General features: G+C 31.7%; 1 protein-coding gene across 1 annotated transcript; it reads left to right on the forward strand.

Moving 5' to 3' along the window:
* Positions 1-303: 303 nt before the first annotated feature.
* Positions 304-14,540, forward strand: LOC117112980 (adenylate cyclase type 9-like). The gene is made up of 3 exons (XM_033256202.1): positions 304-466; positions 2,652-2,762; positions 12,193-14,540. The coding sequence occupies exons 2-3, from the start codon at positions 2,691-2,693 to the stop codon at positions 13,963-13,965; spliced, it is 1,845 nt and encodes a 614-aa protein (XP_033112093.1). The 5' UTR covers positions 304-466; positions 2,652-2,690; the 3' UTR covers positions 13,966-14,540.
* Positions 14,541-16,483: the final 1,943 nt, after the last annotated feature.

Here is a 16,483-nt window from a genome sequence, read left to right on the forward strand (position 1 = left end):
TATGAAGTATACTGCTCTAGAATTTTAATTATATATGTTGTGTATGAAAGATTATTTTTATTCTATTCAGATACTCAATAAAACCTAACATAAAAATTATTAAAATGAAAATTTATTAGAATGAAAGATTATTTTTATTCTATTCAGATACTCAATAAAACCTAACATAACTCACCAGTTATTTAAAATAACAAAAAAAAAAAAAAAAAAGCATAAGAGAATAAATTACTTTAAATTCCCATGCTATTGTAGTTGTAATTAATAAATTTGCTCATTATTTTTTGCTCTTTTTTTTATTCTTGCAGGAACTAAAACGCATTTTATTGAGAAGAAGAAAGATAGGAGTAGTTCATCTGCCGTTACCAACACCCCACAGAGCGTAGCGGGGTCAGACAACCCGGCTGAAAATGGCAATAGTTCCAACGGGGGTGATGCAGCACCCGCTCCCAACACAGCCGTGCAGCAGGTAACAGAGCAAAAAAAAGAGCAAAACTGAAAGGAAAAGGCTGGCTTGTATAAACACTCGCTTACATTAAAATGCTTGCTTACATAATACAGATCTCTGTCCGATTAAAGACCACTTTTGGGATCTGAGTTTCCATGGTTTTTAGCAGCATTGATATTTTATTAGAATGATATGTAAAAGTCATTTGTTAATTTGGGACTACAGAAAAGCGGTCTTTATTTGGAGGGGTCTTTAATTAGAGGGAGACATGTATAATTTTTTTTTTCCTAATATTTTAACAATAAAAACTATTTTCTTTGTTTTAATTAAGTTATTTTCAGCAAAATTTAGCAATTAACACTAACATTTACAGTCTTGAAGTATGATTTTAAATAAACTATAAAAAAAAAAAACACCCTATATTTCGTAGAAGTTGTGGAATTACAATTCATTAGGGAAAACATTCAAATTATATCTAACCTTCCAGACTTTAATCCTTTTAATTGAAGTTTCATATGTTTTTCTATAATGTCCTGCAGAAATGCTTTAAAATTTATTTAGAATTTTTAAAGCAATCAAGAACATACTGTATGAAGTTATCAGCTTCAAACAAATTGATAACATTTTGTGTCTGAATTAGTAACATAAAAATTGGATAAAAAAAGAAATTCTATTGATTTCTCCTTGAAAAAATTATGGAAACTATGATAAATATATTTCCGATATAAGATCTTCCCGAAAAATCAGGTCGGTGTTATAGATTGCTTCCAACACCTTGCAGTATTAACGAATGTGTCAGAAAGAATAATTGAGTCATGACAAGTAATCAAATTCTGTTGACGCTCGTTGATTTTAAAGGTACCGGTGTCATGCACGTCTATACCACTTCATATGCCCTTAAGTTATTTTGATAGACACCTGTCAAGATTGACGTACACAAATCAAATTAGATTAAATGCTTAAATCGGGGTTCATCACTGCCCTAGTTTTTTTCTTTGAAATACTCCCATTTAGAAAATATTTAAGCTGAGAATATAAATATTTTATTTGAACCTTTTAAATAGTAATAATAGATATGAAACAAAGAGGAGGGAGATTTCTGTGGCTCATCAAGACTATTTTCAAGCAAACTACCATCTGATAAACTAAACCATTCTCTTTATTTGTAAAATTTGTAAAAATATGATTAAAATTATGCTGAAATTTACCATTTACATGCTAAAGTTCTTCATTTTCCTCACACCCATTAAGACTTTTACTGGATCCCACTAGGGTGCCTAGTTGATTCTGGGCCTTTGACTCTCATTGGAAACCCTCCCTTAAGGTGTTCTGGGTAACAGGCCTGAATAATCATTTACGTGCAACTTTGATATCACATCCTAAACCACTCTATAATGTTTTATTATTACTCTAATTATAAAAGTAGGGAAGCAATTATTCCTAGTGGCAAAATTGAATACATTTAACTGTCATAAATCAAAACAACCAATCACAGGGTTGGAAGTTTCAGGATAATAATATTTCTAACATTCATAGCCGTATGATTACGTGCTGACTTGCACACATGGACATGTGTGTCTATAATATTTTAAGATAAATGAGTCTAAAGCTTCATTCATGAACTGTTAATGCATCCAATTACAAATAATGATAATTAACACTAATTGTAACTTTTTTTTATTTATGAAATCTCACAGCTATGTTATTAAATTATGATAAACATTTATTGACTTCACAGGTATTATTATCATTTGAATACATTTTAAGCTGACAGTTACTATACTAATTCTGGTATAAGCCCACTATCTGAAGTCTCTCCATGAGTTTATATGGAGCCTCTTTTTGACATCCTTAGACCATGTGCCTAAAATAGATAGCTTGAATAAAATAAAAAATCAAACAAAATTAATTTGTGTAAAAGTTAGATCATGAAGAAGCATTCCTTGTCAAAACTAAAATTATAAATTAATCAAAAGTAGAAATTAAAGTGAAAATTGTAACATTTAATCTGGTATTTGCATTTCAGATGTTTTTTGGTATTCATGTAATAACTGCATCAGACTTAAATATTTTTTAGAGTTGGATAAAAATGAATGTAGAATAATGTAGAATTTATCAAACACATCAGTAGTTTTTTGAACCAGCTCATTCAAGGTAGAAATTGTGATGAACCCTATTAGTACTAACGCATGTTCTTTACACTTAGGTCAGTAACAGCCAAGCACCTAAAAGTAGTCCTGTACGGATGCCTCGAGTGCTGTCACGCAAAACAACCCATCAGCATGCCGAGGCGCATAGTAATCCGGAAAGTGCACAGGTAACTAGAACTAACAACACAACACCGGAAAGTTTAATGGCATTTTTTGCACTTTTGTTGACCTAACAGCTATGTAACACTTAACATGATTGGTTGGTTGACTGATAAATTCATGCCATGTTACTATTAAACAAAAAGTTGTGTTGAGTTTTAATTTTTAATTATTCAGAATTAAATTTTGGAATTTTACAAATTTTATCAATCCAAAAGTTAGTCTTACTGTATTACTAGGGACCTTTCGATTGCATGACAACAGCAAGACCTAGAATGTAATGACATCACTAAGAAGTCATCTGCGCGTGTGAGAAAGTTGAGATCTCGTCGCCTGGATTCTAGGATGCAGTTTGGCCTGAATGTTTGTTGTGCAAAGAATGATGGGTTATGTTGTCGTGCAAACCCAAAGCTCCCTATCGATACAGTTTGTAAATAATTTTTACTCATAACAGAGATTTTATTAAAATTTTACCAATGACTAGTTATTATTCCGCCCTCTACAGTTTTGAACTCCAGTGTTTCATTTAATTGAACAGATTTCTTTTCATAAATATCTAATTTAAATTAAAACATGGCAATGAAATATTGATATTCTTATCTATTTTCATAATCTTATAACTTAACACTTTATTAAGATATAATTGTTACATTTAAATTTTGTAGTATGTTGTGTTGATGTTTAAATTAATATAATAAATGCAAACTAAACAGCACATACTACTAAGGCAAGACTTTTTTATACGTTATTTAGCGAACCTGCCACCAGCCCATAATAATTTAAGTTTTTATTTTTTTCCTGCCCTCACATGACGACCTTTAAAAAAATAATTTTGCAAAACAAGGTACGGTATAAAAAAGGACTTGCATAATGAGTACACATGTTGCTTTGCCTAAAAAAATTTCTATAGTCTACCGTATAAGTTATTACAAGCATCCATTCTCTTGAAGAAGTGGCCACCTAAGTGCCTTACATGTTGGTGGAGGGTATTTATGAAGTGTTTTTAGAACCATTCATATCCATTATCATGATAATCAAAGAAATCTGAAAGATTGCCAAAAGTACAAAATGGTGATAGTAATACTTTATTAATCCTTTAATGAATGAAATTGGAAGTTTCCATTATAATGTTCAAAAATCAATATAGAATATTACATCAACTCTAAAAATCAACTCTAAAAATAATTGTTTAAAATCTAAAATAAAAATTTCAATGCCAATTTTTTCAACTAGCATTTATAATTCACACACTTAGTGGATAGAATATACTTAACAGATAATAATTCGTTCTAAAAGAATTCCCTTACAAACTTTGAACATTTTAGTTACCTCCCCAGTCTAATTATTATCCCTCTTCAATAATTGGCTCTTTTTAATAAGCACTCCCTTCAATCATCATTTATCTTCAGTAAACACCCTCTACAGAAAGCACCCCTTTTCCAACAAGTGCCCCCTTTTTAATAAGCATTTCCCTTCAATAATCTCTCGTCTTGAATAACCCTCCTGTCCAATAAACTTCTGTGTGCTAATCGCCTTCTTCGATAATTTTTCCGTTACTTTTAGCACCGATATTGAAAGCCCAAATTTGTTTGATTAGGACATTGAATCATTATAGTAATAGCTTATACGGTATAATGCATAACATTCAATTTGGCGGGTTCAAAGGTTACTGCTGGTTGACAGGTGCTGCTGTATATATGGTTCTTTATCTGTTATGTCATGTTTTAATTGTAATACCGGGTCTGCATGTTCTTTAAACTAAATTATCTCAGGGTCGTATTTAGCTTTACGATGCAGGAGGGGAAAGATGTTTTTCCCTTATCCTCTAAGGTTATCGAGTGAATGGGGGCGTCGTGCTCCACTCTGGAATTGTTTTCCACTCCTGCACTAGATACTGCCCTGTACCTCATTTTCCAATTTTTATCTGGTGAGAGGAAACTAATAAAAACAGTGTACCAAAGGGTATTAAAAAATTTTGTAAACTTTTGGTATTTTCCAATATGAAAAATATAATTGTCAGCACATGCATATTATTACATTCATTTATTTCACACATAAAAATACAGATATACAAAATAAGATAAATATATAAAATTATTTTATTCAGTCTGTACATAATATTAAGGTTTTGTACACACATGTTCAAGAGAAATGATCAGTTGTAATTTATATACCAAGCGGTAGCATATCTAGGGGTCTTAAAGTAGGGGTGCTAATGGAGGGGGGTGCGAAGGTGAAGTGGGGAGGCTTGATAATCAGATGGGGGGGGGGCCTCTAACTAGCAAAATCGAGTGATTTTAGGTGATTTTAAAATACGCCACTGATACCAGGAATTCATAAGAAGCTCAACATTGATTCAGAAAGAAAGACAGATAAAACATTTTTTTAGAGAGATGTGAATACATATAAAGGGGAGTAAGGAAGTGTTAGAGAATGTTGAAAGTGGGTCAGTCAAACTGTTGTGGAGGTGAGTGGAGTAAGTACCCTTACCAATTATGGGGTAGGCTTATTTAATTGCATTTGACTCCATACTCTCGTGGGTATTTTTGTAGCCCATTTAATTTTTGGTATCTCTATTGCCATCAATTTAAAAATACAATTGCAGCTAAAAGCTGAATTGGAACAGTCTTAATAAATCACAACAATCAAACATAATAAAGAAAATCATAAAAAATGGCATATTATTCAAATTATATCTTAAAGAAAATCAACTATTACTTTAAATAATAATTAGGTTTTAATGATACCCAGTCTGTTGCCCAATAATCTAAATTGACTGAAAGGGAGGTAGAGTGCAAAATTATAAAAAAAATACTTGAAAGAGAAGAATAATTTTAATGGTGTTGAAATTATTGGAAGCTAGAGACAGAGTGATTATTTATTGGCCAGTCATATTGTGAGAATGCTAACAGGGAGAGTGGGTGTGTCTTTCAAATTTGACAGCCAATCACAGGTTAAAGAGCAATATATAAGTTCTCTGCGGAACTGCGCTATAGTGATGTGATTGGTTGAATAGTACCATTCTCATTAACATAATCTGGTTCTTTCCAGAATCTAAGGATTCACAGCCAAGCAAGTTGTCCAAGTCAATTTCAGAGTAGATAAATTGATTGATGTGTTTAAACTTTCTGATATACACCATGAACCATTTATGATTATCTATTTGAAAATTATAATTACCTTATAAATATTATTGTGTACTTTAATACTTTATATTTGTTGTGATGACAGATATGATTATGAATTTAATTTTTTTTTTATGGGAATTGACAATCTTAAAAAACAATTTGTAGACTTAAAATATACTTATGAAGTCTTGTCCACACTATCAAATTTGGTTTGAAAAAAAAACATGACATGCCTAAATATGGTGATGATGACATCACAACATGACTATATATGGGCATACAACAAGGGAAATTTGATAATTTGGACAAAGCTTAACTATATAGGAGGGATAACCTCTATCAGGGGCTTGCATTCATTGATGCTTTCTTTACTTAAATATAGAGTAAAAGTATAATATAAATAAAAATAATGAAGATAATAATAATATAATATAATATGAATGTAAGTAATGTAATTAATTATTTTAGAAAAATAAATTAAAGTATATGTTTAATAAATTTGCAATGGTATATGTTTAATAAATTTAAAATTACAAAGAAAAGTATCTTTATATGTTGGTTAAATTACTATTAACTATATTTTGATATAAATTTAAATTGCCATTATTAATCAAAAATCTAATTGCTTAGAAACTACTGTAAAACAAACAAATGCTGTATCATGTATTTATTTGATGTAGGTTAAATCAAAAAGGAATCGTTTATTAGTACGATGATGCTAAAAATATCAGTTAATTGCAGATTGTGCATACGATAATTTCATTAATAAAACAAAATTGCATTGTCACTTTCGTATAAAGTTGACTGCTATTTATATACTAAGCAAAAAAATTAATCTGTTGTCAATTAATAATGTGTTTACATAATTTTATATTTACCTAGTTACTTACATGGGAAGGGATAATGTTCATTAGGTATTTGTGCGTATCTACCCACCCAAATCCAGTCATGCTTGACTGCATGTGGTCATGCTTGACTGCACATGTCATGCTTGGTTGCACACAGAAATATTTGGCTACATGTTTATAACATATACATAGTGTAGCAAGATAACTATATGCGGAATATCATTTCCCATACGATCACATTTTTTTCAATTTTTTTTTTTTTTTTTTTTTTTTGTATTTTACTGATTTTTTCATTGTATTTTTTAAACACTGCTATTTAAAGTGGCCTTGATCTGAGCTGACTATAGTGTGAACTTGGTTTGTTTCCTGTGCCAGTTTTTGCAATGTGTTGACAGTAGAGCCAACACAACTTGATGGTTATTATGATAGGAAGTTGGTAGTTCTTTACTTGTTGAGCTTTCAGTAATGTTACTTCTTATCCTCCTCCATGCTGCCCATGATAATAGCTATCGATACTGCTACACACTGCATGAGTATTTAGCCTTTGTGAACTAACAGAATCTCGGTAAAATTGTAGATTTTGTTGCATTAAGAAAAATAACAATTTCAAGCATTGTTCAATGGTAATTTTTTGTGAGGAAAGACAAGCATTTAATTGGAATAGGTGTTTCCTGTTTAGATCATGCTGTGGTTATAAATAGATTCAAGTAGCATACTCCTCAGTGTAGTAACTACATGCAGCCAGAGTTGTTACAATGCTCAATTTGTAGTGTTTGCAAGTGTATTCATTTTACAAGTGCATATATAGGTTTGCTTGTGTGTAATTCTACAAAAATATTACTTTATTAATTTGATTTTTAAAGCTCTACATTATCAGTGCCCTTCCTGTATTCCCGATCTTATTCAGTTATGCTCCCAAACCTGCTGTCGTGCACTTTGATCCACATCTAGCTCTTCTACACTTTGTACTCATATTTGCAAGCTGAAGTTGAGCGTACTTTTGAGGTCGCCGCTCTTAGAATCCTTTTTCTTTTAGTATAGAGGAATCTCCATACATTTCACTATTTAAGGCTTTTCCAAATTGTTTTTCTTTTTGTTGATTGCTTTTTTTAAATTTTTGCTCCATTTCCATTGTCTCTTCTTCATCTTATTTTTTTTTCTTTCAATTTTTTTTTGGATATTTTGTATACTAGGTGTCTATAAGCATATAGAAACCTAGTATTATGCACTAGTCTACTTCCATTACCATTATAAATGTACTTATTAAAATAGTCCCAGTAAATTAGCTTATTCGACAGGTTTATTTCGTTGAGTACGAATTTTCGTTGAGTATTATTTTCATCGACTGGTTCGTAAAATAGACTTTGTTGACAATAATTAAGTTATGCATGTGACCAAAATAAATATTGCCGATTGGTCAGTTTAGCAACAACATTTGCGTTAATATAATTTAGATTAAATTTCAGAAAATAAAAATAAAAATATTTACCCACATTGAAGTCAAAAAATAATTGTAGGCTAACAGAATTCAAAAACTGGATGAAAACAATTTTTTACGAAAAATCCATACGGCCACAATCCGAAGCAGCCATGATTATGCAGCGTGTATCGTGGTAACTATGCAGCCATTTTGTTTTGTCGAGTATTTACCAGTTTTCTATTCAACTGGTCGTCTTCGTTAAGTAGGATTTTACCACTGCTCAGGTGGGCGTGGTTTAACGAAGAACGACCAGTCGAATACGGCCAGGGATTTTCCCTCATAGACATGGGCCATACTGTGAATAGTTTTTGAAACTAGATTTGAAGTGGATGACTGTAACTTAGTCTCTTAATGTGGAGTGAAATAAAGAAACTTGCCAATTATTGGATGGAACTCATAAACTTGCCCAATACATTTCTGTATCGGTTAGTTCTCATGTACCGTAAAACCTTGAATCCTGGTCTTCTTTTTCTTTGTGAACTTTGAATGGGCTTCTTTTCAAGGCTATATTTGCAAAGTAAAAAAAAATTGGGGGGGTGGGGAGCTTTTTTTCACAATGAATGCTGTAAATTTTGGGAATTACTACTAAAATCATGGGCTTCTTTTCGAGGCTACTTTTGCAAACTGAAGAGGGGCTTCAATTCAAGATGAGCTTCTCGAAATTTAACCCATTGGCCTTCAATGCAAACTTTTACGGTACATTTGTTGCCATCAGTTTTGTTTAGTAAACGTAAGACCAACAATTATGAGGCTGCCTGGTAGTGGTTAGAGGTTATTAGTAAACGTAAGACCAACAATTATGAGGCTGCCTGATAGTGGTTAGATATAAAAACCTGTGTGGTTGTCTATGGTCAAGGGTATGAAACCATGTGGTAACAAAATACTGGTCAAGTGTGAGTGACCGTGTGACTGCCTAAAATAAGTGGACAGTTGAGTTTAGTTTGTGTGATATTGAATGTTGATCTCCTTATTTGAATGTGTAAAAGGTTGTTATCTTGTGTGTTTAAGAGTGTTTATTATACCAATATCATAAATACCACATCATTTTTTTTTCAGTACTATATTTCAATAACATACCTTTCAAAATTCGTAGCACTACTACACTCACTAACTTTAAAATCTTTGAAAGCTCTAATTTAAGTTGGCTTCTTGTACTTAACTCTCCATTATAATTTTTATTTTCTTTTATATTTTGTTTTGTTTGGAATTTAAGTTTTTGTTATCTGAACCCCAAGGAAGAACAATGTTCCCACATTGATTGGGTGTCTAGTTAAAAGAAAGGTTTCTAATCCTAATTCTATTCTAATTCAAAATATAGTATACCAAATTAATGTAAACATAATTACATTACAACACTAATAAAATGAAAAAGAATAGGGCAAATGTTTGGATTCTGATAGTAGATTTATGCTGTATACAGTAACACAGTATACATAATTAATGATATTTACCAAATTCTAAAAAAATAATACAATAGCTTATTAAAATAATAGTAATAATCCGTTAGTTTGACTCTCACTAGATTCTGGTTCTTTTTTGTTTTTTTTTTTTTTTTTTTTTTTTTTTTTTTTTTTGTGGATATATTTATATTACCGTAAACAGACAATAAAAAGATAGGTTTACTTCAAGCCAAATTGCACTTACACCCTCAGCTTATCATATATTTTTCGCTAGTACTATTGTACTATAGATAGGCCTATTATAGTGGCGGTGATTGTTAATATTAAAAATAGGCTACGTTGAATTCAAACTTTCTGAAGCACTGTCCAGATAAAAACAGGTAACATTCCTGAATATGATCATAGTGACATCACATCATCACCATATATAGGCACATCATGACTATATATGGGCACATCATGATTATATATGGGCATGCAAAGAATTTGTGGTATACACGCAATTATCAACATGAATGATAACAGCAAGCCTAGGGTATTTTGTTATTATTTTTTTTTTTTTTATTAACTGGTTTTTGGCCGAAGGCCAAGGATTGCCAAGCGGTGAACTATTATTCAAAGTGGCATATCCCTTCACAAGACAAACATAAACACAAGATGCTCTACATAAACTATGCCTCATTATGAGGCTTAGGGATTGGAGTTGTTTTGGTCGTGAGAGAAAATCCTTTTACCGTTGAATTGAACCCAGGACCCTGGGATTGGAAGGAAAGCAACTTAACCACGAAGCCACTCAACTTGACTTCATGTGCACCAAGGGCTAGCCAGCGAGCCATCAGGCCGTTTTTTGGATGGCCAACAATTATTTATGACGGCCACTTTTACCATAATAGCTTAGACAGCTTGGCCTACTCAGCTCGGCCTAGCCTAGTTAGGCTATGGTCTAGCTTTAGCAAATACCACCCACCCACCTCCGCTCGGGGTTTCACCCCCCGGCTGTCGCTATGCAAGTTCTTTGTCTTCCATTTTGGATGGCTTATTTCTTTTTTCTGGCTAAACCCCTGATGTGCACCTTGGCTTTACATAAACTTATTTTTTCAGTTGTCTGTTTACAGGGATGTCAAATAACCACAGCCCTTTTTATTTTATTACGATTCATTAAGTTGCTAAACATCATTTGTTACTCTTTAATTTTGTCGATATAATACCGGTATATATCACTGTTTTAATGTTTTAATTTATTGTTATTTCCTTATAATATTTGGGTACTAATCTATTTTTTCATTATCAATTTTATTTATGTTAATTTTCTTATTGTTGCTTAATAATATTTATTTATAATATTGTTCTTATTTTTTAATTATTTTTATTAGTAGTTAATATTGGTAATATAATCATGATAATCATCATTGTCATCATCATTATTATTGTTATCATCATCATCATTTTATTGTTAGTACATTGTTAGTATGGTAGTATATTCTGTTTATTTTAAAGCAATTAAACACTAAATATATTTAAATAATATATATTTAAATAAGGAATTGTTTTAATATTGCATGTTAGAATCATTTTCATGGGTTTTTTTCTTCAAATTCATTTTTGGCAGTTAAATTTTTCTTTACAACATTATTCATGCTTATCAATCGTTTTTATGTGCAAGTAAGGTGTCTATCTGAATTTTTTTAATTATTCGAAATTTTTCTGTGAAATAACCACCAGAATTCCTGCAATTATGAAAAACCTGGATAGTATATGGAATTTGAAGAGAAAAAGTCATTACAAGAAATTAGTATTAAAAAATATATATAAAAATAAATATAAAAATATATAGTAGTGTATTATAAAATACAACATTTGTTAAAATGATTGAATTTGTGTTAATTAGAGAGTTACAAATTACAACCCAGTCTGGAATTCGTATTTTATATATTACAAATTTTAAGAATCATGAAATTTGAATACAATAGAAACCTTGTTTTTTGTCCACTTTTGATTGTGTATAACATTTTGGTTTCTATGTTTTGATATGGTAAAGGTAATCTATTCTTTCAAGATATATTGTCCCATGCAAAATAGCAAAAAAAATCACAAAAAAAACATTCTGAAATTATACTTTCTCATTTTGAAGTACCATAAAAATTGAAAACTTGAACATAGAAGTTTAGAGTATTAAAACAATGTTTCCACACAACTTTACAGCGAAAAATGGTAGTGTTTTATTATTTTTATTATCACTATTTGGTATAAAAGTCAGGCAGGGTACACAATTTTTTAATTCAATAATTTCTATGCTCAAGTTAATAAGTATGTTATTGCAAAATGAGCAAATTAATTTAAAAATTATTTTTAATGATTTTTTTTTTTTTCCATTTTCAGTGGACAATATATCAAATTTATATTTTTGATGGAAACATTTTTCTGGGTGATTTGGAGCATTTCAAATAATGTTCAGCTAATTTGCATGCCTCATACTATATATTACTATGCATGTCATTTGCATGATATTAGCCCGGTGTTGTGTTCATGTGTTGTCTTACATGTATTCTTTTTCTCTCTTCTTTTCTCTCAAAATAATCTAGCCTCTGTTACAGGTTACAGCCCACTCAGAGAATGGTGGCGTGTCTCCAACAGATGAGGGTATTGTAACTGATGAAGGCAACGTTGATACAGCTACTGAATCCAAGGGTAAACTGAAGGCGAAAGAAATCGAGGACCAGCGTCTAGTCCGCTTCATGAAACAGGTGAACGAGGAGAACAGCGGTTACCTCACGTCAGCCCCGATTCACAGATGCATGCTAAGTTTTACACAACAGGACGTTGAAAAGATGTACCGGGAACAATTTAAACCGCGGACCTTACATAGGTTTCTTGATGATCACGGTGCAGAACAGCAGATGGAAGCGCAAGAGCGACCAACCTCAAGACGGCTTTCAAGCGAGACTATCTCAACGACAAAATATAACACGTTATTTGATGTTGGTATGGGATTCTTAGTTTATTTGTTCACATCAGTTGGATGTTTTCTCGTGTTTGACGTGCAAATACAGTGGGTGATTATCTTTGTAATTGGCAGTATTCTTCAACTGTGTGTATTTATTACAGTTTTACAGGAAGCATTCTCAACATCTAGAACTCAATGTCATTCTTGCGCAGTAAACTTCTTCCATAGTTGGTATCCGCGTCATATTCTTGGTGTAATTTTAATCAGTTTACCATCCGTTGCTGTTTACACCAACGTGCAATGCATACAGGAAGATTTAATATCGCAGCCATTTTACTGGTTTATGACGACAGTGGCTATCCTTCACTATTGTAATTTCGTTCAGCTCAGCTCGTGGACAAAAACCGGTATTGCTTTGCTGAGTGGCGTTACTCTGATCATCATATCCAGTGTTGAACAATGTAATTATAATGAGTTATGTGCAAATGCGACGGAAAGTTGGCAGGAAGACCCAGACCTCTACATCTGCAATAAGTCTGAGCCTATCATTGTTCTGCTTCTTCTTGTTCTACTTGTCTTCTTCTTAAATCATCAGTTTGAAATCAGCTTTCGCTTAAACTTTTACGGAGGAGTGCAAGCCTCGGAAGATAAAGGAAAAATTCAAGAACAGAAAAACAAAGCTGAGGAACTGCTCCACAACATTGTTCCTAAATTTGTGTACGAAAGTTTCAAGGAAACAGCCTCGTCAAAATATTCTAAAAACCATGAAGATGTTGGAATTATTTTTGGTAGCATTATCAACTTCAACGAGTTTTACTCAGAGATTTATGCTGACGGTATCGAGTGTATCCGTATTCTTAACGAAATGATAAGTGATTTTGACACGCTGTTAGAACAGTATCAATTCAGGGATGTTGAGAAGATCAAAACCATTGGTTCGACTTACATGGCAGCGTGCGGTCTTCATGTATCAAAGCCGGAGCATGAAAGAAGTTTCAAGTACGAACATCTTCAAACATTGATGGAATTTTCATTGGAAATGCAGGAATGTGTCGCACGCTTCAATAACGATAGTTTAAGCATGACAATGGGTGCGTTTGAGTTCATCCTTCGTATAGGTTTCCACCACGGAAGCATCAACTCGGGGGTTATTGGGACCACAAAGCTCTTTTATGATATTTGGGGTGATGCCGTGAACATCGCTAGCCGTATGGATTCAACTGGTGTGCCCAAGAAAATCCAAGTTGCCGAAGAGACTGTGAAAGAACTTAACCATCTGTTTGACTTTGAATACAGAGGAAAAATAACGGTTAAGGGAAAAGCTCCAATGCATACATTCTTTGTGGTAGGGAAGCGAAGTGAGCCTCTGTCATCTCCAGTACCTGTTGAGATACCGGAGACAAGCAAGTAGTTATAAGTTTGTCGTATGATTATTCTTAAGCTTGTCATGCATGAGTGGATTCAGAAATGACAGGTTTGATAAAGTACCTACCAATCCTTTGGACCATTTGTCTTTGCACAAAACTAAATCCCCCTCCCCATTTTAAATATCTGAATCTAGTGCTTTAGTATAGTAGACAAAAGTGTGGTTTTTATTTTGTTTTTTTATGATCCATACAGTTGGCATACAGGTTTTTGAAACAGAATCTGTGGCTTCATCGTTCTAGTAAATTTGGCTTGTTTATGAATTTTGATATCTGCTTGTAAAATTGTCTAAAATCTTAATCAACTTAATATAGTGTGAGTGATGTAATTATATCAGTTCTTAATATTTAACTTTCTTATCATTTATCAGTAATACTATTTTGCACATAGAGTTGTTAATAACTCGAAATGATTTTGAAATTGTAAATATGGGCGTGGTTAGAGCACCTATCAAAGTTTGGTTTTTCGATTTATAAAGTTTGAGACAATTTCTAAACACATCTTATAAAATCTTATACTGACCAATTTCGAATGTGTTATTCAGTAGGCTGGGGACAAGAATACCCAAACACACAAGTTAACTCGGTCATATTTCTCATTTTCTGTGACCTTGGTATCAATATTAAAGGGGCACAGGGCTTTTATAGTCCATTACAACACATCTAGATGTGTATAAGAGACAGGATTGTAGTATGGGTAAACTCAATTTTATTAAAATGTACACAGCAGTTGCGAGTAAGCGGACACATTTTTGACTTACCAGTATTTTTTCGCCTGCAATAATAGCATTTAAGTAATTGATTTTGTGTATAATGAGTGTTCTTTGATATGCATTGAAGGTCATTTGAATTTTTAAAAAGTTTTACAACCAATTTTTAAAAAAATGTTTGTTCTGTCTGCAGTTTTTAAAATGCACAAGATAAAAATTTATTCACAAGTTTCTAAATCAGAAATATTAATAAAATAAGTTTTTAAAGACTTGAGACAACCTGAATTTGTATTAGAAGGTGTTATAGTCATTTTGTTAATTAATGATATGTGACCAATGAATGCACAACGACGGTAAGACATAGAACGTAATGGCGTCATTAAAAGTCATCTGCTTAAGGTTACCTTGTCGAGTAGGTTCTGGAACGCAATTTGGCCAAATCTACGTTTGCAGAGAACGTAGGACGCTATGTAGGATGGTCACGTATGAGTGATTCCGTTCTAGTGTCGCGTCATCGCACAAATTGAAAAATCCGCATTATTGAGTTGTCTGGAACTGTCCTCTGTTCAGTTGTTCTTCTTTCCCATTAACTTTATTTTATCTTAACCTTTGTTTTTAAGGGATCTTAACCTGTGCATATTATGCGGAAACTGATAATTACTGTAACATCATGTCATATTAAAACACACAATATTTTAAAGTGTTTGTGTATTTTTTGATAAGTTGAACTTTTAGTGTATTTTTTAAAATGTAATAAGTATATACTTGCACATACTAATGTAAAGTTTAACAAGTTGGTTCCTAAGTAACAGATAAGGAAATGAGATTCTTTCAATTTCATATTATTTATATAGTTTTTGTTTTATTCCTCTTTCTCTTGTCTTCCATTCGGTCATGTCTTCTCTGTTACTAACATGCTGTGTTAAATTATATTTGTAAAATTCATATGTTTAATTTTTTTGACATTTACTAAAATTATTACAGTAAAAATTATTTGACGTTTAACCAAGAATTCCATTGTTTTGCGATTGATCAAATCAATATCATCATATTTATAAGCATTGTCAGTATCATTATCATCTTTATGATTGTCGAAATATTTGTCATTATCATTAATATGATTGCCAAAATACTAAACATTGTACTCATCATTATCAACAACATACTATGTTTATCGATGTGATTGAAAACATTTTTTAATCCACAATTATCATCATCAAAATCGTCATTATCATCAGTATTATTGTTGAAATATTCTCATCAAATCATGATTATGAATCATTACTTGCATCATCACCATAACTATGATTGATTTCCATCATCGTCAGAATCATCATTATTCATTATTAAAATGATTAACATTGTTGAATTGAATTGGATTTATTTGATTTCTCTCTATATACAATACATAAAATACATAGTAAAAAGAAGTCATTTAAAAACAAATAAAAACACTATAAATATACAGGATACAAATAAGAGAAAAATTTGGATAATCTGTTAAACTCTAAAGTATATTTCGAGTGGGGTCCACAACAAACACATTAAAACAGGTAAAAAATATCAAAAATCATCATTAAACATTTTTTAAAGCATTTTAAATAGAACAATCAATAAAACTTCAAAAATATTTTAAAAGGCAAGTTAACAAAGGCAACAATTTGCTTATCAAAATGTCAAAGATGAAAAAGCATCAAGAGTTATCAACATTATCATACTATATATAATTTTCTCTATACTGTATTATTTGTATCTCTTATACACAGCTTCATATTATGGTTAAGAAAATTGAAAA

Source organism: Anneissia japonica, unplaced genomic scaffold, assembly GCF_011630105.1.
Source record: "Anneissia japonica isolate Jap-2015-1 unplaced genomic scaffold, ASM1163010v1 scaffold3066_len296678_cov185, whole genome shotgun sequence".
NCBI lineage: Eukaryota > Metazoa > Echinodermata > Crinoidea > Comatulida > Comatulidae > Anneissia > Anneissia japonica.